This window comes from Ips typographus, linkage group LG9, assembly GCF_016097725.1.
Source record: "Ips typographus isolate SLU linkage group LG9, UJ_Ityp_2.0, whole genome shotgun sequence".
In the NCBI taxonomy this organism is placed as follows: Eukaryota; Metazoa; Arthropoda; class Insecta; order Coleoptera; family Curculionidae; genus Ips; species Ips typographus.
Genome location: NC_138430.1, coordinates 2381179 through 2406476, shown reverse-complemented (window position 1 = coordinate 2406476; position 25298 = coordinate 2381179). Strand labels below are relative to the sequence as shown.

At 36.5% G+C, this 25298-nt stretch overlaps 3 protein-coding genes and 1 long non-coding RNA gene across 7 annotated transcripts in view; 3 read left to right on the top strand and 1 right to left on the bottom strand.

Annotated features, from left to right (window-relative positions):
* beta4GalNAcTB (beta1,4-N-acetylgalactosaminyltransferase B) overlaps positions 1-25298 on the top strand; it is a 189204-nt gene that overhangs the window by 16063 nt on the left and 147843 nt on the right. The window lies entirely within an intron of this gene.
* Positions 1-25298, top strand: part of Neurl4 (neuralized E3 ubiquitin protein ligase 4) — a 35228-nt gene that overhangs the window by 2698 nt on the left and 7232 nt on the right. The window contains exons 6-17 of one of the 2 annotated variants that reach the window (XM_081986150.1): positions 15-237; positions 3991-4287; positions 4344-4708; positions 6361-6569; positions 6649-6748; positions 7374-7567; positions 10372-10531; positions 10591-10785; positions 13009-13316; positions 16241-16353; positions 16408-16547; positions 16601-16698. In XM_081986150.1, coding sequence (XP_081842276.1) covers positions 15-237; positions 3991-4287; positions 4344-4708; positions 6361-6569; positions 6649-6748; positions 7374-7567; positions 10372-10531; positions 10591-10785; positions 13009-13316; positions 16241-16353; positions 16408-16547; positions 16601-16698 — 2402 coding nt within the window. Of the gene's footprint in view, positions 1-8; positions 238-3990; positions 4288-4343; positions 4709-6360; positions 6570-6648; positions 6749-7373; positions 7568-10371; positions 10532-10590; positions 10786-13008; positions 13317-16240; positions 16354-16407; positions 16548-16600; positions 16699-25298 lie in introns of both variants that reach the window. The other variant, XM_081986149.1, reaches the window with a different exon arrangement.
* LOC145733390 (uncharacterized) lies at positions 18211-19260 on the bottom strand. Its single transcript, XR_014179197.1, has 2 exons — positions 18845-19260; positions 18211-18788 (listed from the first exon to the last, which is right to left on the bottom strand). It is a non-coding gene; the product is annotated as an uncharacterized LOC145733390 (long non-coding RNA).
* On the top strand, positions 19593-25171 carry LOC145733382 (uncharacterized). 2 transcript variants are annotated; one of them, XR_014179192.1, is made up of 2 exons: positions 19593-19742; positions 24952-25171. XR_014179192.1 is itself a non-coding variant. In XM_081986169.1 (2 exons), exon 1 carries the CDS (start codon positions 19810-19812, stop codon positions 21199-21201), a length of 1392 nt encoding a protein of 463 aa, XP_081842295.1. In that variant the 5' UTR covers positions 19749-19809; the 3' UTR covers positions 21202-22936; positions 24952-25171. The 2 variants fall into 2 exon arrangements, 1 of the variants encoding a protein (XP_081842295.1); XM_081986169.1 differs by lacking the exon at positions 19593-19742 and adding an exon at positions 19749-22936.

Below are 25298 nucleotides of genomic sequence, written 5' to 3'. Positions count from 1 at the left end.
AAATGAAGTTCTAGCGTCAATTTGCCAGAAGAAAATCTTCGACCAGAGAAAATGCGTTTTCACGATCGGTGCGGCTCTCTAGTAAAATTGTCGAATGGTAATCGAACTGCAGAAAGGCGAAGACCGTTGGATGAATTTAATAATGGGGTGGTTATGACTCATCGACCTTTGAGGGATTCGGAATTGTTTGAAATTAGGATCGATCGATTGGTTGATAAGTGGAGTGGCAGTATAGAAGTAAGCAACAGTTTATTAAGTAATAAGTAGACAGAGTAACAAGATAATATTTAGTAAGTTGACAAAAGTTGCATTTAATAATTTTTAAGTCAGAAACCATCAAGAATTACCAGAAGCTTGCCTGAAAATATCTGGCAATTGCCGGTAACTATCTGGCAATGCCAGAGGCTAACTGGCATTGCTGGAAACCATCTAACAATTACTAGAAACTCTGGTAATGCCAGAAACTATCTGGTTTTGTCAGAAGCTAAAAAACTTTGCCTGAAACTAGCTGGAATTGCCAGAAACTATGACAATTGTCAGAAGCTATCTGGAAATGACAGAAACTATCTGACATTACCAGAAGCTAACTGGAACTGCTGGAAGCTATCTGAAAACCTCAGGAAACTATCTGGCAATGTCAAAAGCTATCTGGAATGCTAGAAACTACCTGGCATTGCCAGAAGCTAACTGGCATTGTTGGAAACCATCTAACAATTACTAGAAACTATCTGGTAATGTCAGAAGCTATCTGGCTTTGTCAAAAGCTATCTGGAATGCTAGAAACTACCTGGCATTGCCAGAAGCTAACTGGCATTGTTGGAAACCATCTAACAATTACTAGAAACTATCTGGTAATGTCAGAAGCTATCTGGCTTTGTCAGAAGCTAAAAAACTTTGCCTGAAACTATCTGATAATTGTTAGGAACTCTCTGGCAATGACAGAAACTGTCTGGCTTTGCCAAAAGCTAACTGACTTTGTCTAAAACTAGCTTTCATTGCCAGATCAATCTGACAATTAGCAGAAACTATTTGGCAATAACAGAAACTATCTGGCGGTACCAGAAGCTATCTGGAACTGCTGGAAACTCTCTGAAAACCACAAGAAACTATCTGATAATATCAGAAGCTATCTGGCTTTGTCAGAAGCTAAAAGACTTTGTCTGAAACTATCTGATAATTGTTAGGAACTCTCTGGCAATGACAGAAACTCTCTGGCTTTGTCAGAAGCTAAAAGACTTTGTCTGAAACTATCTGATAATTGTTAGGAACTCTCTGGCAATGACAGAAACTCTCTGACTTTGCCAGAAGCTAACTGACTTTGTCTAAAACTAGCTTTTATTGCCAGATCAATCTGACAATTAGCAGAAACTGTCTGGCAATGACAGAAGCTATCTGGCATTACCAGAAGCTAATTTGGAACTACTGGAAACTATCTGAAAACCACAAGAAACTATCTGATAATATCAGAAGCTATCTGGCTTTGTCAGAAGCTAAAAAACTTTGCCTGAAACTATCTGATAATTGTTAGGAACTGTCTGGCAATGACAGAAACTGTCTGGCTTTGCCAAAAGCTAACTGACTTTGTCTAAAACTAGCTTTCATTGCCAGATCAATCTGACAATTAGCAGAAACTATTTGGCAATAACAGAAACTATCTGGCGGTACCAGAAGCTATCTGGAACTGCTGGAAACTCTCTGAAAACCACAAAAAACTATCTGATAATATCAGAACCTATCTGGCTTTGTCAGAAGCTAAAAGACTTTGTCTGAAACTATCTGATAATTGTTAGGAACTCTCTGGCAATGACAGAAACTCTCTGACTTTGCCAGAAGCTAACTGACTTTGTCTAAAACTAGCTTTTATTGCCAGATCAATCTGACAATTAGCAGAAACTGTCTGGCAATGACAGAAGCTATCTGGCATTACCAGAAGCTAATTTGGAACTACTGGAAACTATCTGAAAACCACAAGAAACTATCTGATAATATCAGAAGCTATCTGGCTTTGTCAGAAGCTAAAAAACTTTGCCTGAAACTATCTGATAATTGTTAGGAACTCTCTGGCAATGACAGAAACTGTCTGGCTTTGCCAAAAGCTAACTGACTTTGTCTAAAACTAGCTTTCATTGCCAGATCAATCTGACAATTAGCAGAAACTATTTGGCAATAACAGAAACTATCTGGCGGTACCAGAAGCTATCTGGAACTGCTGGAAACTCTCTGAAAACCACAAGAAACTATCTGATAATATCAGAAGCTATCTGGCTTTGTCAGAAGCTAAAAGACTTTGTCTGAAACTATCTGATAATTGTTAGGAACTCTCTGGCAATGACAGAAACTCTCTGGCTTTGTCAGAAGCTAAAAGACTTTGTCTGAAACTATCTGATAATTGTTAGGAACTCTCTGGCAATGACAGAAACTCTCTGACTTTGCCAGAAGCTAACTGACTTTGTCTAAAACTAGCTTTTATTGCCAGATCAATCTGACAATTAGCAGAAACTGTCTGGCAATGACAGAAGCTATCTGGCATTACCAGAAGCTAATTTGGAACTACTGGAAACTATCTGAAAACCACAAGAAACTATCTGATAATATCAGAAGCTATCTGGCTTTGTCAGAAGCTAAAAAACTTTGCCTGAAACTATCTGATAATTGTTAGGAACTGTCTGGCAATGACAGAAACTGTCTGGCTTTGCCAAAAGCTAACTGACTTTGTCTAAAACTAGCTTTCATTGCCAGATCAATCTGACAATTAGCAGAAACTATTTGGCAATAACAGAAACTATCTGGCGGTACCAGAAGCTATCTGGAACTGCTGGAAACTCTCTGAAAACCACAAAAAACTATCTGATAATATCAGAACCTATCTGGCTTTGTCAGAAGCTAAAAGACTTTGTCTGAAACTATCTGATAATTGTTAGGAACTCTCTGGCAATGACAGAAACTCTCTGACTTTGCCAGAAGCTAACTGACTTTGTCTAAAACTAGCTTTTATTGCCAGATCAATCTGACAATTAGCAGAAACTGTCTGGCAATGACAGAAGCTATCTGGCATTACCAGAAGCTAATTTGGAACTACTGGAAACTATCTGAAAACCACAAGAAACTATCTGATAATATCAGAAGCTATCTGGCTTTGTCAGAAGCTAAAAAACTTTGCCTGAAACTATCTGATAATTGTTAGGAACTCTCTGGCAATGACAGAAACTGTCTGGCTTTGCCAAAAGCTAACTGACTTTGTCTAAAACTAGCTTTCATTGCCAGATCAATCTGACAATTAGCAGAAACTATTTGGCAATAACAGAAACTATCTGGCGGTACCAGAAGCTATCTGGAACTGCTGGAAACTCTCTGAAAACCACAAAAAACTATCTGATAATATCAGAACCAATCTGGCTTTGTCAGAAGCTAAAAGACTTTGCCTGAAACTATCTGATAATTGTTAGGAACTCTCTGGCAATGACAGAAACTCTCTGACTTTGCCAGAAGCTAACTGACTTTGTCTAAAACTAGCTTTTATTGCCAGATCAATCTGACAATTAGCAGAAACTGTCTGGCAATGACAGAAGCTATCTGGCATTACCAGAAGCTAATTTGGAACTACTGGAAACTATCTGAAAACCACAAGAAACTATCTGATAATATCAGAAGCTATCTGGCTTTGTCAGAAGCTAAAAGACTTTGCCTGAAACTATCTGATAATTGTTAGGAACTCTCTGGCAATGACAGAAACTGTCTGACTTTGCCAGAAGCTAACTGACTTTGTCTAAAACTAGATTTTATTGCCAGATCAATCTGACAATTGGCAGAAACTGTCTGGCAATGACAGAAACTATCTGGCATTGCCAGAAGCTAACTGGCGTTTGCTGTAAACTATCTGACATTGCTAGAAGCTTTCTGGCTTTGCGTGAAACTATGTGTCATTACCTGTGTTTCACAGAAACAGAAAATGCCACCTAAATAGTGAATATTTAAAATACATTTTTCTAGATGGGAATAACTACGCACAACCCAAATACTTTAGTATTTCCTGCTACCATGACCAATATGCGTAGCGGTACTATCATGATGTCCGGCTGTGGCATTTTAACAAACGGTAAGGGAACTAGACGGGAATATGGCGATTTCAACTTAGACGAGCTGAGCGAAGGAGATCGCGTCGGAATGATGCGAAAAGCGGACGGAAATTTACATTATTTTATTAACGGAATGGATCAAGGAGTGGCCGCCCAACGCGTACCATCTACCGTATGGGGAGTTATTGACTTGTACGGTATGACAATCAAGGTATTCACTTTGGTCATTGTCTTCGGGAAAAACGACTAAACATCCGGATTGTGCAGGTGTCAATTGTTGAAAGAGACGAACGCGAAGAACAAAACTTAATGACTCGAAAAAATACGCGGGATCAACAAAACGCAGTGTCCGAACCACCTCCACTCTCGGACTATTACGACAGATTAACTTTCCATCCAAATTGCGGCACTCATGCTGAAGTGATTAATAACGGACGTACAGCACAAAGACCTAATGCGTCTGATGATTTTAATAATGGCGTCGTTTTGACCGCTCGTCCTTTGAAAACTGGAGAATACTTTGAAATGAAATTGGATAAAGTTGTTACGAAATGGTCTGGATCTATTGAGATTGGAGTGACTACGCACAGTCCTGTGGATTTGGAGTTTCCTTTTACTATGACGAATGTTAGGTAAGTTTTGTTAAATTCTAAACTATCAGATAATAATAATAAGTTTATTTATTTAGCCAAATGCTATATACAATAAACGATTAAAAAGTAAACAGTGTAAAAATATAGTACAAAATATTCAATAGAATTAAAATACAATTTACAATACAATACAATTAAAAAAAAAATATAACTGATAAATCCATGAGACGACTACCTTACACGTTGGACAGCACATATTTCCTCAACATACTAAAATTTTTAAAATTATCACAGTTTTTCAAATCATTTGGTAGCTTATTGTACTCAGATAGTCCTCTACATAAGATGGACTTTGACATTTGGTTTGATCGATACCTATCAACTAAGATAAAATCGTTACAATTTCTTGTTTGATAATTATGAACGTCCTTAAAATATGTTACTTTATCACAGATATAGGCAGGTAGTAATTTATTTCTTAATTTATAGAGAAAAACATAGACATCATAGATAATTCCTTGTTTAACCGACATGACATTGGCAACACTCGACATCAACTTTACAGGAGTGTATCTGTTACATTTTAAAATTGTTCTTAATGCTCTATTTTGAATTACTTGAAATTAATTTATTTTGTAGTTTGGCAAATTATATAACAATGCAGAACAAAATTTAAGATACGGTGCCGCCAGACAGTTATACATAAGATATTTGGTATACATAGAAAGATCTCTGCCAACTCTATAAATAAATCCAACTCTTTGTGAAAATTTTCTCATGATATAGTCAGCATGCGGACGAAAAGTTAGTTCAGAATCCAACATAACTCCAAGATATTTAATTCTACTTTCATGTATTAACCTGTCGTTGTTGATTTTAATGTTTATGTTTTCTATATGAAGACTACGCAACATATATTTTTTCCCAAATATGCAAAATTTAGATTTCGAGGTATTAATGCTTAATTTATTTACACACGGTCCAAATCATTGTTAATTGTCCTAGCCATTTCACTTACATCATTTCCAACTACATATAACATTGTATCATCTGCAAACAATTCAATATTACTACCATTAATTACGCTAACAATGTCATTAATGTACAGTAAAAATAATAAAGGCCCCAATACAGTTCCTTGCGGCACCCCATACATTGTATTTATTGACTTAGACACACTGTTCTTAAATCTGAATTTTTGACTTCTTTCAAATAAATATGATTTGAACCAATTCAGAACTGGACCCCGTATTCCCAACTTTTCCATTTTCTTCACTAATAACTGTGAGGAGATTTAATTGTTGGTCTTTGCTGTACGCTTTTATGGTCTGATGATGCTTTTTTAGGCGAAACATGTAGGTAGCCATTAAGACTTTTTTAAATAAAGTTGAGACTGTAGGTTTGGAGCTTTTCAGATTTATTTTCTTAAACTCTGTTCCATAAATACAACTTTATGCCGCAATCTTCTGTATTTTTTGAAATGAAAAATTACATTTACAAAGAAACAGAGCTACGAATAACATTTTGCGGTGTGATTCGTGGTGGAGAAAAAATTTGGTGATTTACGACCACATTTTTTACATTTAATAAAATTTGTGTTTATAGAGCAGTATTCTTCCACGTAGGCTTCATGTAAATTTTAAAAATTATATGGGTCACTTCTACAAAATAATTTACCTTCTTAACTGTAGATCAGGAACGTGGATGATGACCGGAAGTGGAATCATGCATAACGGCACGATAATTCAAGAACAGTATGGCGTAAATTTAGATAGGTTACAAGTGGGCGATCGAGTGGGATTGGTGCGGAAAGAAAATGGTCAATTGCATTTTTTCGTTAATGGTGTGGATCAAGGAAGCGCTGCCAGTAATGTTCCAGAAAAAGTATATGGCGTTGTAGGTAAGATTATATGCGTAACACAGTAATAATTGATCTATTTGTGTCACTTTTAATTTGTTTAAACCACCACATTTTTTAGATTTATATGGACAATGTGTTGCTGTCACTCTGATTGACATGTACGACTATGCATCTCCTGACACAAATAATTCAAGCTTGTCCAATGCCACCTTGTACAGGTAAGCAGTTTTGAAGCTTAGAAGTGAATAAAATTGATTCACCAAAGCTTTGTTCGGGTTCATGATTCTGAACCGTTGAGGAACTGTTCTCAAACTAATTTGGATGGAATAAGTATTACAAGACTGTATAAAAATTATCGTGCAAACGGTCCAAACCCAACAGTTTAGAATCAATAACCCAAACAAAGCTAATGAAATTCAGTCCCAGGACATTTTTCATTAGTTATGTAGAGTGCTGCAATGTGTCAGTTATGATTTTGAAAGAGTAAATTAACGATTTTTGCTTTCTATTTGCCGGGTAAGATATTATTAATATGCAATGCAAATAGAAATGGCAAATTCTCAGAAATTAATTTTTGGAGAAAATGCCGAGAAAATTTACTTGAAATTTCAAGCAATATTGTTTATATTTACTATTTAGCTATTCTGTTAGATCAGATGTATTGATAGACAAGTTTCTTTCGTTTAAAGGCCAGTACTCTTCCTTCAGAAGAATTTCTATAGAAATTATCCTAAGAATAAATTTATCCAGAAGTGAAAGATGTAATGTAAACTGATACTCACACAACTTAAATTTTCTACAAAAAAAAGGGAAATCTCTGAACACTATCGATGTTATTTTCAGCGATCTAAGATTTCATCATGTTCACGGAAAAAACGCTAGAATTATTAACAATGGCTTGACAGCTTTAAGACCGCGTCCCTTAGCGGAATTCAATGATGCCATAGTATTCTCAAATCGACCCTTAAAAGACGGTGAAATATTTGAGATTGTACTAGATAGTATTGTGGAGAGGTGGTCAGGAAGCATTGAATTAGGTAAGTGTAGTAACAGTAATAATAATAATAATTTTTTACCAAAGGCATTTTACAAAGCAAGTCACTTATACAAACACTTAATAAGAACTCCCTTAAATAAGGCTTAAAACAGAACTTTTTATGCGAAGAATTCCGAGCTGTCAGTTATCCGACCTCAGGGTGCGTATTCTTGAGACGAGGGAAGGGAATTATCAAGAGAAAGACCTGTAGAATGTGACAGGAACACGCCATTGTCAGCTTCTTCTGTCACATTCTATCAACACTTCTCTTGAGAATTCCGTTTCCTGCTTTCAAGAATAGGTCCCCTGGAGTTTGTTGTCCTAGTCCCCGCGTCTGCTAAAATTGACCACATTTTGATATTTTCGTCCAGAGTATCACGGGCTGATAAGTTTTACCAGATGATGATTCAGCTTGAGTTCAGGAAGTAAGACTTTTTCGCGCAAGGGCAGAAATAAGTATTTTCCGCACACATTTTGTAATTCTTGATACTACCAAGACTTACCAACGCCGTCAGTGATGTTATACATTTCATCACATTTGGGTTGTCAATAATAATGACTATTCATTTTTAAAGATCACGTGACCTTCTTTCAACGTCAACGTTCTTTCACGTCAAAACAGAATCCTGAAGATCTCTTGACCGTTTTAATAGTATTAAACCGATACACTAAATCACGTAACTATTTTTAAGATTAAAATGTTATTCTGAACGTCACGTGACTCTTTTAAAATTAAAAATGAAATTTATAATGTCACTTGACAAGTTTCAAATGTCAAAATGTTATTTGAAGGACCACGTGATCGTTTTTCAGTATAAAATGATATTTTTTTATATATTTTCACCAAAATTGACCGATTTCCAAGAAAGTCAAAAGAAAAAAAAATCTTAACAATTTCTAGGATGGTCTAGAAAAGTCTCAAAAGTTTTAGAATGTTTCAGGTGACTATACAACGTTCTGACTAGTTCTAAAAGCTTCATCAAAGATCTAGAAGGTTTTAAAATGTTACAGAAGGCTCTAGAACGTTCTGGTAAGTTTTGGAAGCTTCTACAAAGATTTGGAAAACTTTGTAAAAGGCTTTAGAAGGCTCTAACTAGTTTTAGAAGCCTTATCAAAGATCTAGAAGGTTTTGAAATGTTACAGAAGGCTCTAGAACGTTCTGGCAAGTTTTAGAAGCTTCTACAAAGATTTAGAAAACTTTGGAACGTTGTAAAAAAGTTCTAGAACGTTCTGGTAAGCTATAGAGCTTCTTCAAAGAACTGTAAGGTTTTGGAATGCTGTAAAAGGCTTTAGAACGTTCTAACTAGTTATAGAAGCTTCATCAAAGATCTAGAACTGTAATAAAAAAGAGAATTCTAGAATTGTAATAAAAAAAATTAAAAATTGCAAATATTCCTAATCACTAGAACTATGTCATGGCATTCAAAATATCTAAAAATAGGAGTAAATTCCAACAGATTTTGAAACACCATCGTTCCAGTTTAACTGCTCTAGATTACGTAATACTATACAGGGTGGTGTATGATCAATATTACAGTAGACATTTAGAGAAAACGAACATTCTAAAATATCTTACAAACGTAATTCCCTGCTCTATGAAAAAGTAACGTCAGTTATGTTAAAATTTCAGGTACACTCTGTTCAAAGAGTGTTTAGTTTTTAACTTTCTAGGAAAAAATGCCTAATAACATTTAATTTACATATTTATAACAAAAAAAATCATACAAGAATAAGATTGTGACCAATCTCTATGTTGTTACGTTGTAGAGGAGGAAAATTGTCATTTATTTTTAGTTATTTCATCAGATAAATGAAGAAAGATCGCTTTTATGGGCATTTTATAAAAAAATTGCCTATTGAATGAAGGATATAATTACTATAATTCTACTTAAGACTTAAACTTTTAGTTCACGTGATTTAACTTATCTAATTATCAGTTATTGAAGGAACTTTTTAAAAATTACTCAAGGATACGAAATACTATATCAGTAGTGACCCCTAGGTTCAATTCAAGAAACTAGATTAAACTGAGCGCGCCCATCTAAGATTAGACTCTATGTGTGACATTTTAGTCGTAGAACCAATATTATCTGTTACATAATTTGAAAACTACCCCATTACTGATAAGACAATACAGGGTGTCTACAGACAGACAAAGTGGAAGAAAACTTGTGCAAAAAGGAAAAGCTTTCCAGTCACTCTAACAATAAATATTTTAGGGAAATATCTCGGGACGTTTTTGGGAGTTTCTTAGTTAACGTCATTTATCTGGAAAATTGATATAACAGTGTTCAAGCCGTATCTGTCATTCTAATGCCGTTACATAATCTGAGTACTTTTCAGGACCCAAGTAAGTGACCTTACAGAGTGTCCAAAGAGAGTGACTGAAACTTGACATTGTTTGCACAAGTTCTCTCATTTTAACTGTTTCTAGACACTGAGTATGAGAGAGTGATGAGTATACGTCTTTGCGTCTTTCCCCATTTTTAGTACTGTCGAATAATTTCTGGACACTTACATTACTGGGCACTTTTTAACTTTTCTGTCTATTTGAGCAAATACTCAGTTGGGGAGAACTGTCTAATGAATGTCTGTTTTTGTACTTAAGGTATAGATCAAATGTCTGGTTTTGCAATTAAACGCTTCACATAATATGGGAGAATGACAGATCAGAGCTACTGCCTTCCATGTCTCATTTTTTAGAAAAATTGATATTTTCTGAAACACAGGACGTTCCTTGGGAAAAACGTCCCAAAAACACTTCTCTAGGTTAAAATAGGTTAAATTAAATTGGTTAAATTAAAGGTTTAACTGCTATACGACCTGACGATATTGAAGTTCCAAGCACAGCAACAGATCTTCGTAGTGACACTTGGATGCTTAGCGGACCCTCCATAATGGTCAACGGAAAAACTATCAGCAATAATTATCCTCTTGATCTTGATGGGTTACGAGCTGGCGTGAGGCATGTCTGATTATTATATTTTGCTTTGATTTAGCTTACTAATTATTAATTCATAATAGATTGGGCGTTGTTCGTTCGGCTGATAAATCTATGGAATTTTTCAAAGACGGTGTGTCTCAAGGAACCGCTTGTATCATTCCGCATGGCAATGTTTACGCTGTTGTTGATCTTTATGGGCAGTGCGCGAGAGTTAGCATACCCTGCGCCACGCCTGTTGCTCCATTAGCATCAGTTGGATTTGATACGTGTCCCAGGTATGTAACACTTAAATAATAGTTTAATAGAATGATGAAAAAGGCTAATAAATGCACATCAAAAACAACAATTCAGGCAATGAACTTTTTGGAAAGTAGATGTGTTTCTTGGAGGAACCATACTGTAAGTAGGGTTTACAGCTCCATGGAGCTAAATTTCACAATTACGACGTTAAGAAACACTTTTATACTTTTCTCACGCCAACTGACAGCTGTCATAACTGTCCAAACCGGCTCGGTTTTTGTGACATCACAATTTAGTATATTCAGTGAAAATACGATGTTGTGTTTCAAGTTAGTTGAGTAGGTTTTCTGTAATTTTCAGTTTGGTTTTCCAAGTTTAACAAAAAACACGATTTTTTCTGAAAATTTTCCAGTACGGCGCTGCTTTTTAGGTTCAATTTAGTACATTCAGTGAAAAATTCAGGTTCCTAACTGCCCAATTACCCAAATTATGGCCCAAATTGTGTTTCAAGTTAGTTGAGTAGGTTTTCTGTCATTTTCAGTTTGGTTTTCCAAGTTTAACAAAAACCAGGATTTTTTTCTGAAAATGTTCCAGTACGGCGCTGGTTTTTAAGTACAATTTAGTAAATTCATTGAAAATTTCAGGTCCGTAACCGCCCAATTACTCAAATTATAGTCCAAATTGTGTTTCAAGTTAGTTGAGTAGGTTTTCTGTCATTTTCAGTTTGGTTTTCCAAGTTTAACAAAAACCAGGATTTTTTCTGAAAATGTTCCAGTACGGCGCTGGTTTTTAGGTACAATTTAGTAAATTCATTGAAAATTTCAGGTCCGTAACCGCCCAATTACTCAAATTATAGTCCAAATTGTGTTTCAAGTTAGTTGAGTAGGTTTTCTGTCATTTTCAGTTTGGTTTTTCAAGTTTATCAAAAAACAGGTTTTTTTCTGAAATTTTTCCAGTACGGCGCTGATTTTTTGGTTCAATTTAGTATATTCAGTGAAGATTTCAGGTCCGCAACTGCCCAATTACCCAAGTTATGACCCAAATTGTGTTTCAAGTTAGTTGAGTAGGTTTTCTGTCATTTTCAGTTTGGTTTTCCAAGTTTAACAAAAAACACGATTTTTTCTGAAAATGTTCCAGTACGGCGCTGGTTTTTAGGTTCAATTTAGTAAATTCAGTGAAAATTTCAGGTCCGTAACTGCCCAACTACTCAAATTATAGTCCAAATTGTGTTTTAAGTTAGTTGAGTGGGTTTTCTGTCATTTTCAGTTTGGTTTTCCAAGTTTAATAAAAAACAGGATTTTTTCTGAAAATTTTCCAGTACGGCGCAGGTTTTTAGGTTCAATTTAGTACATTCAGTGAAAATTTCAGGTCCGTAACTGCCCAACTACTCAAATTATAGTCCAAATTGTGTTTCAAGTGAGTTGAGTGGGTTTTCTGTCATTTTCAGTTTGGTTTTCCAAGTTTAATAAAAAACAGGATTTTTTCTGAAAATGTTCCAGTACGGCGCTGATTTTTTGGTTCAATTTAGTATATTTAGTGAAAATTTCAGGTCCGCAACTGCCCAATTACCCAAGTTATGACCCAAATTGTGTTTCAAGTTAGTTGAGTAGGTTTTCTGTAATTTTCAGTTTGGTTTTCGAAGATTAACAAAAAACAGGATTTTTTCTGAAAATGTTCCAGTACGGCGCTGGTTTTTAGGTTCAATTTAGTAAATTCAGTGAAAATTTCAGGTCCGTAACTGACCAATTACCCAAATTATGGCCCAAATTGTGTTTCAAGTTAGTTGAGTGAGTTTTGTGTCATTTTCAGTTTGGTTTTCCAAGTTTAAAAAAAAACAGGGTTTTTTCTGAAAATTTTCCTCTGGTTTTTAGGTTCAATTTAGTACATTCAGTGAAAAATTCAGGTCCCTAACTGCCCAATTACCCAAATTATCGCACAAATTGTGTTTCAAGTTAGTTGAGTAGGTTTTCAGTCATTTTCAGTTGTGACCTGAAACTATAAAATTACTCTGGAAGTTGTGTTTAAAGCTCCATGGAGACAAATTTGACAATTAGGACGTTATACTTTTCTTACGTGACAGCTGTCTTAACTGTCGAAACCCGCTCACAAGTGACCTGAAAATAAGTTTATGGTAGTAATTTGTGTTTTAGTAAATGCATTTTCGTGTTGTTCAACAATTAACTATTTTCTGTTCACACCTGAAGTTCTAATCAAAAATACTGGTTCATCCTGTAAATCTTCTTTTTTTTTATATTTAGATCAGATACTTCTGCTTCACTTCAAGTTGGTAATTTGAATCCGAGCGGCGAACCGGATTTGCATCGCTTTTCCGAATACCACAGTAAAGGAGTTGTGCTAAGTGAAAATGGTCGGTTGGCGTGCCGTTCAAAGGAGTACATTAACAGTATAATCTACAGCAGTACGGCATTGGTAAAGGACGAAATATTCGAAATTTCTGTTATGGGCATTTGGAAACATATGGCCGGTAGTTTGTCGGTGGGAATTTCTGAAATTCCTCCTTGTTCGAGAGTTAGTAGTCTGCCCATTGATTGCTGCTACCTCACAGGTATTTATACTATTTTTAATACATTGTCATATTTTTGAAATACAATAAAAGTTGTAACTTTTAAGTTAATTTAACTATCGAAATTATTAAGTTTAACACTTCATTCAATAAGTCCCGGGACCAACTAAGAAAAACAATTATTTTTCATGAAATTCGGCTTTATTCATCAATATAGTTCCCTTCTAGAGTGATACAATCATTCCAACGATTTTCCAACTTTTCTATACCATGTTTATAGAACGATTTTTCCTTGACCTCAAAATACGCTTCAGTTTCAGCGATGACTTCCTCATTTGATTGATGTTTCTTTCCCTGGAGCATTTTTTTGAGGTCTGAAAACAGCCAGTAGTCGCTGGGGGCCAGGTCTGGACTATACGGTGGGTGGGGAAGCAATTCGAAACCCAATTCGTTGAATGGAATTCGTTGAACCTTCGTTTTTATGGACTTGTGACACGGTGCATTGTCTTGATGAAATAGAATCCTTTTCTTCTTCATATGGGGCCGTTTTAGTGCGATTTCATCCTTCAATCGGTCCAATAATGCACAATAATAGTCGCTGTTGATTGTTTTTCCCTTTTCCAAATAGTCAATGAACAATATACCGTGTGTATCCCAGAATACAGAGGCCATAACCTTGCCAGCCGATTGTTGCGTTTTTGGTCGCTTTGGACGGCTTTCGCCGGGTCCAGTCCACTCAGATGACTGCCGTTTTGATTCAGGTGTGTAGTGGTGGATCCAGGTTTCGTCCATGGTCACATATCGACGCCAAAAATCCTTTTTATTACGGTTAAACAGCTCCAAACAGCGCTCTGAATCATCAATTCGTTGTTGTTTTTGGTCAATAGTGAGCACTCGCGGCACCCATTTCGAAAGCAGCTTTCGCATACCCAAATGTTCATGCAAAATTGTTAACACACTACCTTCTGATATCTTTGAGGCCTCAGCTATCTCACTCACTTTCAGTTTACGATCAGACAATATCATTTTGTGGATTTTTTTGATGTTTTCTGAAACAACAGCCGAATTTGGGCGTCCAGCGTCATTTGTGTCTGTACGACCGCGTTTAAAATCGGCAAACCACCTACAAATCGTTGTTTTCGATGGAGAAGAGTCCCCGTAACATTTTTCAAGCCATTGTTCTGTTAGGACGGTGTTTTTTCCCATCAGGAAACAGTGTTTAATCAGCACACGAGAATCACTTTTTTCCATGTTTTAAAAAAACTCAAAAGTTGTTCACTTCAAAAAATTCTCACAAACAAAATATTGGAGGGAATGAGCTCAGGATTTGACAGCTGTCGTTTGAAAGATGGTACTTCAAGGGAAAAATATAAAAATGCGATTTGTAGTGCCACCTGTGGGTTAGTCCCGGGACTTATTGAATGATGTGTTAAATAATTGTATAGGATTTTTCCTATTTCCTACTCGGGTGCGGTAAAGTGCACTTTTTCGCACTCATTTTCAATTTAGTTTGATCTATTTTTCCCATAAAAATAGTATGCAAAATTTTTGTATTGGTGTACAGGGCACAAAAATGTAACTAGGAAATTGACCGAGTTAAGGAAGCTATTATACAGTGCGTTTTTTTTAACGCGCAACATAGGATTTTACGTGTTAAATTTTTAAGCCCATGTTAGACCATGTTATTTTGGAACTACAAGTATAAAACTTGACGGGTGTGTCTTTAGTACCCTGAAGCTTAAGTAAGTCTACCAATTTGGTCTAAAAAGTGATTTAAAACTGGAAAAAAATCATTTTTTTCGAAAAGATTTTATCCTTTCATACTCCCTGTATGCATTGTTGTTCCTTGTTGTTTTTGATACTGGCAGGGCAGGTAGCAGGTGAAGTTACTTATTTTGACTGCATCACGACCCGACATCTTTTAAACGTCAAAAGGGCATTTTATGATTGTTTGGAATATACTGTTTGGCTTCAAACGGAGGTCAATTTGAACAATTCACCTATAAAAATACTTCTTTTGTTCTTAACTTTCTTAATATAAAGTTAATGATCACCCTGTTTTACTTTCTACGCCAAATTTTACCTGCTACCTGCCCTGCCAGTATCAAAAACAACAAAGAACAACAATGCATACAGGGAGTATGAAACGATAAAACCCGAGATAAAACCTTTTCGAAAAAAGATGATTTTTTGCAAGTTTTTTAACACTTTTTAGGCCGAATTGGTAAATTTACGTAAGCTTCAGGGTACGAAATAGCCACCCGTCAAGTTTTATACTTGTAGTTCCAAAATAACATGGTCTAACATGGGCTTAAAAATTTAACACGTGAAATCCTATGTTGCGCGTTAAAAAAAACGCACTGTACAAATCAAATATATTGAATCATCCTGTATTTCTGGAAATATCCTAAAAGAATGGATAACATGAAAACTGTTGAATTTATAGTTTACTTTAACTAAGTTTTACATTTAACAATTATTTTATCTGAAATTTCCATTACCATACACGGCGGGCAAAAAATTTAAAAAAGGCAAAAACAGATTCAATAGTTGGTCACGTGACTATTTAATCAAAACGTGTGACTAAAATTTTGTCACCAACTCATTGACACATGTCAATTATCAAATTTATCTCCATCTTTGTCTAGAGCATTGATTTGCTGTCTTCTTATTGTGGGATTCCTATGCATACGTTTGAAATTTTGCCGTTTGAAGTGATCAAAAGAAAAGTTGGAAATACTATTTTGAAGCTCCTGACTTAGCTTATATAATAAATAACAACTTTCACTTGTATAATAAAATTCAGTACTACTTTCTGCATATGAGGGTCGTTTATAAAACAGTTTTTCAGTTTTGTTTATTTCTTTGTGTTTTTCTAGAAGAAAATGTGAGGCAATACTGTAAAAATGTCTTGTTTTAAATTTAGCCAACAGTTAAAGCAGCCAAATCAAAGATTATCATTTCAGGTAGTGAGGTGCGTTACAAGAATCAACTTATACAAATCTTTACACCCAGCTTGAATTGGTTAAATATAGGCGACCGCATTGGTATACTACTAACTCACGATTCAGCTTTAAAGGTACATTTTATACGATTAATTAGTTACAAATCCATAACAAGCATGCATGTTTAGGTGTTTATTAATGGAGAGGAACTTCCTATCCAGTTTCCTTCATTAGGTGATACTGTATGGGCAGTTTTTGACCTGAAAGGTCAATGTTACGAATTATCTGTTACTAGCCACAAAGCGCCACCACCATCTCCTATGAACAGGTGATTGAAGTGTATTAATGTTTGGTGGTATTGCAATCCATTTTTTTTTGTAGTGCTCGATTGCAAGATAGCCTGGAAGTGTTAGAGCACGAACAAGCGCCTATTGAGTTGGAAGAATGTAATGCTTTGACATCTGCAGACAATCCTCCTGGTAAGTGTTAACTCAGTTTGTGCTGTCATGTTTGACGTCTGCATAGTTTATTAAGCAGATACTATTATGAAAAAGGTTTTATTTTTTGCACTATGCTCTATTTGCTGTGCTTTTTGTTATCAAACAAGTCGATTTTACAAAAAATGTCGTATGCCAGGATTTACTTTTTAATATACCCCATCATATAATTTGATATTCTGATTCTAGACTATTATTTGCTGTTATACCAGGTGTCCAAGAGCACCCTGGACATAGGAGATTAACATGGGAAAACGGTTTTGATTTTTTTGCGCCTGTACGGTTCATTTAATGGAAAAACGCTTTAGATAAAAGTTGTAGAGCACATTTTCAGCTATCTACTTGTAATTTTTTCAATACCGTAGATTTGACCATTAAGACGAAAAATGGATCTGAAATTCGGAAATTTTAAATCTCCCGCCAAGCGGTCGTTAAGGAAAGTTTATATCCGGTCGTGCTACCAACCTTTCAAAATCATAACAAATCGTTGTCAGTCATTCTGTAATCAAAACATTCAAAACAAGTTTATTTAGTAATAATTTTGAGTTACTACCCATATACTGCGAAGAAAATACAAATAAATCATGATAAAAACACTTTATCAGGAGCCACAGTCCAAAAATCTGGTAAGTTGCGTTCATAACCTCATTCAATGTCTGTACTAAACTTAGTTACTTTGTAGTAAAATTCTTTAAGAAAACACTGGTTTTGCTTGCAAATATTTAATGAGGATGACCGAATCACCTATCTCAAGCCTCTTTGTAACACTACCAAACGATTTAAAGTGATAAAAACAATGGACTAGGAAGGCCTGCAGATGTTTGAAGATAAGTTGCTTTACTATACAGGGACCAAAAGAGGGTAAATACTTCCCTCAAAAGTGGTGCAATTTAGTGACTGATAGTTTTATTGTATCCTTCTGTTTTGTAGTGTTATCAACACACCATAGTGTTTAAGTGGTTTTACATTGTATGATGTTAATAAAAAGGCATTTTTCATAACTGATTGTCAATGTTTTTTCCCATCTCTTCAGGGTAAGGTAAGTACTGATATTTAATTATCTCCATTAGTTAACTTGAACATCATTCACCTACAAGGATACTTGTAAAATGTCTACTAATCAAACATAGTTTATTTGCAAGTAATGTGTAACTCGAGTTCACATTTGATTAGTAAAGGTATGTCCTGTGACATGGTGTATTGAATTAGAAGCAAATTGTTTCTCTTTAGAGACTTTCAATCACTACATTTCACCACCTACCTTTGCGAATTTGGAACTCCACTATTATCCAAACAAACATTAGGTTAGTAAGACAAAGTTGTTTTTAGCATAGCTTGTATGGTGAAAGGTTCACCCACTCACACTCAATCTGTGGAACAATCACTGTTTATGTGGTAAGACCAGTTTTCTTTGTCACCTATTGTACCTAAGTTTTTCACTTGAAGAAAATGTATACTGTACCTTGAACTGTGAATAAATAATTAATACAAACGTTCAGTGTACAAAGTTTTATTTGGAACAATTGAGTGTGTGGAAAAAAGAACACAATTATAATGTTAATACCTAAACCTAGAATAGAACAGCTCATGTAGATAGCTCAATTGAAAAGTTGGTTTTTCGACAATACCTACCCATATACAAAAAGTTTTGTCACCTGACTGATAATTTGACTGTGTAAGTCCATATTCTCTTCTTAGAAGGGGTTTCTCAGAGGTTTTATAGCCAGTTTAAGATTATTCACATTTCACAGGCACATCAAATTTTGAGATTTAAGTCAGATATCAACACTGAATCATTTTAAGTTTTAGTTGCAACACTGGTGAAGACCCTCGCTGATGATAGTCCATGAGGTTAAGCACATTGAAACTAAATCACACCACTTTTGAAGGAAGTATTTGGCCCCTTTGTTGTTGTCCCTGTACAGTAGGAAACTTATCTTCAAAGATCTTCATTGTCCACTGTTTTCATCACTTTAAATCGTTTGGTAGTTATGAAGAGGCTTGAGATAGGTGATTCGGTCATCCTCATTAAATATTTGCAAGCAAAACCAGTGTTTTCTTTAAGAATTTTGCTACAAAGTAAATAAGTTTAATAGAGACATTGAATGAGGTTATGAATGCAACTTACCAGATTTTTGGGCTGTGGCTACTGATAAAGTGTTTTTATCACGATTTACTTGTATTTTCTTCGCAGTATGTGGGTAGTAACTCAAAATTATTACTAAATAAACGTGTTTTGAATGTTTTGATTACAGAATGACTGACAGCGATTTGTTATGATTTTGAAAGGTTGGTAGCACGGCCGGATATAAACTTTCCTTAACGACCGCTTGGCGGGAGATTTAAAATTTCCGAATTTTAGATCCGTTTTTTGTCTTAATGGTCAAATCTACGGTATTGAAAAAATTACGAGTTGATAGCCGAAAATGTGCTCTACAACTTTTATCTAAAGCGTTTTTCCATTAATTGAACCGTACAGGCGCAAAAAATTCAAAACCATTTTCCCATGTTAATCTCCTATGTCCAGGGTGCTCTTGGACACCTGGTATACCTAACCTCAACACTTCAAAATAATGTGAGTTTTTCAAAAACTATTATTTATTAATTTATGCAAGTTATGTGATTTAATTGAACAAATGTTCTATATTTCCTCCCTTCTGGACAACACATACCCGGTATAAATGCTTCAATCTCTCGGTAGTGTGACATTTCTACTATATACGCTTTACAAAGTGGTCAAAAGACCATTTCAAGAGCTACAAATTGGTATATTGAACCACCCTATGATACTATGTTATCTTGACAGTTACACATAGCTGTCAAAGTGAAAACTGTCAAATTCAAACTTTACACCAAACAACTTAGTTTTAGATTTTATATCGTTTTTTCGCTCGGCTCCGTTTCGCTGCGAGGTCGTCTGAAATTACTAACAATTTTCCTGTGTTAATTACACCCATCGACAGAAAATTTGATCTAATAAGTGTTCGGTAGTTGCGTGTTGACTTCATCTCCATTGAAACCAACAGGTATTTTAGTTCATAAGCTTGGATTCCACTGGGTTAACTTTTAGGTTAGGTTGTTTATAAGTTTAAAATGGGGGTCAACCCCGGGGACTCCGGCTTAGCCGGTGATCCCCAAGTTACTAATAATCCTTCAAATGCCAAACATGATGACAGGATCAAGTACTTCTATCAGGGCAACTCCTTGGGTCCTTTTACTGTGGTTGTGGAAGGCCCCAGGGACAATAATGTTGGTAATATGCACCCTTTGTCCATAGCTAAGATGCTCAGTCAACTCAAACTGCAAAACGTTCGTGGGCCCCTGCGTAAGGGTAAAAACAAAATTATAATTGAATTCAGTAATGCTGAGGCAGCTAACAGTTTCGTCTCGCATAGTGAGTTGGCCGGTAAAGGCTATAATCTTTATATTCCAGAGTATAATGTCTGCTCCAAGGGTATTATTAGAGGTGTACAATTTGATTTCACTTTAGAGGAAATATTGAATAATGTTCAGTCTACTGTGGATATTTTAAAAGTAGTTAGATTTAACAGGAGGTCACTAAATGAGAAGAAGGAAGTTGTTTTTATAAAGACTGGAACATGTCTACTGACATTTTCTGGAAAAAGTATCCCCAAGTCAATTAATTTGTATGGTGTTGAAATGGAGGTAGAAAATTATATAATGCCCGTCACTCAGTGCTTTAACTGTTTTCTCTTTGGCCATACTAAAAAACAGTGCAGAGGTAAGCCTAAATGTGCAAAATGTTCGGACCAAGGCCACTCAGAGGATAATTGTACAAAGGACTTTAGGTGTGTTAACTGTGGTAACAACCACAGGTCAACCAACAAGGAATGTCTCGAATACCAAAGGCAGAAACAAATTAAAATATATATGTCAGTAGACAGAATTTCTTTTTATGAAGCTGATAAAATGCTTCCAAAAACTAAAAAGTCCTCTTTCTCAAGGCAGGCTGGGGATTTCCCCAATTTGCGTGAGCGGGAAGGGAAGAATGTACAGGGATTTAGCCAGGTATCTAACAACAGAGATATATACCAGAAAAGTAAAAATAGGGAAACATTAGAGAAAAACCCCTCTTACAGTAGTGTAGCATCACAACTGGCGTCACGACGCTCAGATGTAAAAAAAAGAAAAAATTTGTCACCCTCTATCTCCCCCGGGTATGATAGGGAAGCTGTGAAACAGTGCTTGGTGCCACAACCAACTCGTATGAAGGCATTCGACTCAAGTTCTTCTTGGTGCCATGAAGTGGGGGGCCCCCCCGGGCAGGCCTCACAGCATGGTGCCAATTCAGGGGGTGTGGACAAGCCTCCTGAGGAGATTGAACAAATGAGATTTGCGTTGTTAAACATTGTGAAAAATATGCATTTCAGTGATATGCTGTTGATGCAAAATGTATTAAAAAATTTGAATGTGTCTTTAGATGTGCAAGGTCCTCCTTCAGAGATGGAGGATGATACTTGGTAACAAGTTCGCTGCCTCTTTGCGTATTCTCCAATGGAATATACGAAGTGTATATTCCAATCTCATAAATTTGCAATTATTTAATAATAGTAATAAGTTTGACATCATTGTGTTGCAAGAGACATGGCTGAGGAATACCCAGCCTTTCTCTCTAAAGGGATATGTATGTGTCAGAAGTGACAGGAATGACGGTAAAGGTGGTATCCTTACCCTTGTTAAATCTGGTTTAGAGTTTGACATTGTTGACAACTTAGTTGCCAACATCCCTATTAATTTCCAAATCCAATCTATTAAGCTTAAACTTTCAAATATTACCTTAGTGAATGTGTACTGTCCTCCTAACATTCGAATCGAGTTCAACCAGCTCAAAAGTGTCATTGATCAGTTTGCTCACCCAAAACTGATAGTGGGGGACTTTAATAGTCAACACCCACTATGGGGAAGTGATATACCCAACATAATGGGAAATCACATATATAATATACTTGATAATAATGATATTTTGATCCTTAATGATGGTTCACCAACTAGGCTCACTAGTCCTCTCTTGAACAAGTCCTGCCCGGATATCTCTGTCATTTCTGCTGCCTTAAGCCCTTATTGTACCTGGAGTACAATGGAGGACACAGGGAGTAGTGATCACTTTCCAATCCAAATCTCAATCTCAGGTGAAGGTCGGAGTCAGTCACCAAGTTACCTAAGTAGGGAAAAGGTTTCAAAACTTAATGTTAAGGGCTGTAATTGGGATTCATATCATGTGGCAGCATTGAATAAACTAAATAAATGGGGTTCCATTTCAAATTATAGTGAGTTTGAAAGGTTTCTGAGTGAAGTAGTTCAGGAGAATGTCCCTGTACGCAAGCCTTACCTCGGTAAAAAACCCAAGCCTCCTACTCCTTGGTGGGACAATGAATGTAATAATATCTTATGTCTTCGTAAAGAAAAACTTAAAGAGCTTCGAGCTAATGCTTCCATTGAGAATTTTGTTGAGTGCAAGAGAGTCATGGCTTTGTCTAAATTTGTATTTAAAAACAAAAAGAAGGCCTCCTTTGTCAAATTCTGCAACAATCTAAACCGTAACACCCCAATGGGTGAAGTTTGGAAAACAGTGAAAAGATTTGGCAGCAGTATAAATAGACCTAACTGTAAGACGGTTAGCATAGCAGAGATGGTGGCAGTGGAGATGCTGGATGGGTGGGAGCAGGCTTCTATTGGGCTGACTCCCTCCGAATTTTGCTTCACACCAGGTGAGGGGGGGGGGGGTGATCCTCCATTCTCCCTTCTGGAACTTGAATACGCACTGAAGGATAAAAGGGACACCTCACCAGGAATGGACAATGTTTACTACTCTATGATTAAGAATCTTCCAGTCCGAGCAAAGGAGTTGTTGTTGGGGATGTATAATGGGGCACTCTTTGGTCACGAGATTCCATTTCAATGGAAAAGAACTAAAATTCTACCTTTATTGAAGCCAGATCATCAGTCGGGAAACATTAAGAGCTACAGACCAATTGCTCTAAATTCTTGTGTGGGGAAAGTCCTGGAAACAGTTATTAAAAACAGAATAGAGTGGGATTTGGAGAATAGGAGATGGTTTCCTAGTGACCAGATGGGATTTAGGAGGGGGAAGGGTAGTTTGGAGTGTCTTTCTACCCTGACTCTATGTATCCTTAAAGGTTTCCATACAAGATTGTATACGGTGGGAGTCTTCCTGGATGTGTCAGCTGCTTATGATAACGTAAGCATTCATAAATTGTATGATATTTTGGGAGAAGCTAGCATATCTACCGATATTAAAAATCTTATCTTTAACTTGCTATCTAATCGTGAAATTTACGTAGATTTGCTGGATAATAACATTGTGGGTCCGCGAAAGGTTACCATAGGATTGCCCCAGGGGTCCCCCCTGAGTCCAATTTTATTTAATATTTACACCCGGAAAATTCATAAAATTCCAAAAACCAACATTAGGATAATTCAATATGCTGATGACATTGTTTTATATTGTAGTGGGCCCAATATTCCAGATATTATTAGGGAAATGAATGAGTTTCTGTTGCAGCTGGGTGCCCTCTTTTCCTCATTGAACCTGCATCTGTCCCCTAATAAGTCAAAGGCAATAGTTTTCTCGCCAAGAAAATCATACAACTTTCCAATTGACTGTATTACTTATGAGGGAAGTGTAATCTCATGGGTCAAAGAATATAAATATTTGGGTATCATACTGACTGAAAATTTGAACTGGTCTAAGCAGACTGATCGGATGTGTATTGGGGCTAGGAAGGGCATTAATGTTATGAAGGCTGTTACGCGTGTGTGGTGGGGAGCGGATCCGATCACCTTGCTCTCTATTTATAAGGGTCTAGTTCGGTCTCATCTTGACTTTGGTGGGTTTCTATTGAGTCCCATCACTAAGAAAAACCAGAGCAAATTGGACAGGGTCCAATTTGAAGCCCTGAGGGTTATTACGGGATGCATGAAATCCACTCCAACTAATTTGTTGCTGACTGAATGTGCTGAAATGGCTTTGGAGTACAGAATGGGATTGCTAGCAAAGAAATTTGTGTTGAAAAACTTTATGTATGATAATAATCACATTTTGGATGGTTTGGGGGAAGTCTTGGAGCTGTACAGTTTTAGGGGATATCTGTCTAACAGACCCCGTCCTTACTTGGTGCGTGCGTTTGAGGAGCTAGGTGATTTTGTTGAGTACATTAAGTCTTACTCGGTTTTTCCTGATTTTTGTTATAATCTTGATTATCAAATGATGACGGTCCCGCTTGTCAACATAAACTTGCGGAAGGATGATCCCAGGGTTAGGGAGTCTTTTCTGGAAAAGATTAATGGGAGTTTTTCCGATTATGTCCACATTTACACGGATGCCTCCCTTGACAGGGATGCTGCATCTGCCGGTTTCGGCATTTTTTGTCCCCAGTTGGACTACAGTTTTTCTTCGCGCCTTCCTAGGTTTATTCAAATCTGTACAGCTGAGACGGTTGCCATACACCAGGCGGTTGAAATGTGTCTTAAAAAGAAGGTTAAGAAGGCCATTATATTTAGTGACTCGCAGAGTGCCATTCAGAAGATCTCCAGGACATCATCCAAACACCGTCTGGATCACATTTCCTTTCTTACAAAGCAGATTATTATAGAGGCAAATGAATCCGACACGGTCGTGAAATTATGTTATGTGCCGAGCCACTGTGGCATTGCGGGTAATGAAAGGGCGGACCTCTTGGCCTGCCTGGGTAGGAATTTGAATGTACCCTTGCCCATTCAACTTGACTGGGATGAGTTTTACCCGGAGGTTAAGCGTAGGCATTTTGCTGGGTGGCAAACTGCTTGGAGGCGAACATTTTTGAGCAAGGGTCGTAGATATCTTGGCGAGTCTGATGCGTTTCCCTCTAAGCCTTGGTTCTCTGGACTGACTTATAAAGATAGAAGGCATATTACCACCATTATTCGCATTAGGACAGGGCATTGTTTGGTGCCTCAACATTTGTTTATGTTAGGAAGAGCGGACTCTTCATTATGTCATTGTGGTTCGCAGGGCACGTTGGAGCATATTTTGTTCCAATGTGACCGAATGAATGGAGATTTGTACCAGGAATTGATTAAAAGTGGAATCCAGGCTCCTGTATGCCTGCGGGGTGTGTTGGGTTCGCCGTCATCCACCATAATTAAACTCATTTGTCATTTTTTGAAAGTTAACAATATTGATTTATGATTTTAACATTATTGGATCATTTCCAGATCTCTGACACCTTCCTTTCCATCCGAGGCTCTTCCAAAAGTGTGTCAGCTCCTCCAGAGCCCGGGAGCGTGAAGAGTTTGAATCCTTTGTTGTGTTGTCTTGCTAACTTCTTAATCAGACCTAAGAGGAGGAGCTTAAGCTCCGACGTGGCGTAGGCCACCCTCGACCTAACCTAACTTGGCCTGGCTGAATACCCTAGTGGTGAAAGCCATAAAGAAAGTTAAAAAAAAAAAAAAAAAACTTAGTTTTAACAGTAAATAACTCAGTTATTTGACATACCATGCATCGTTTTACCTTGAAAAATTAAAAATTAGAATTGTCAAGAAATTTTAAGGGTGATACCTTC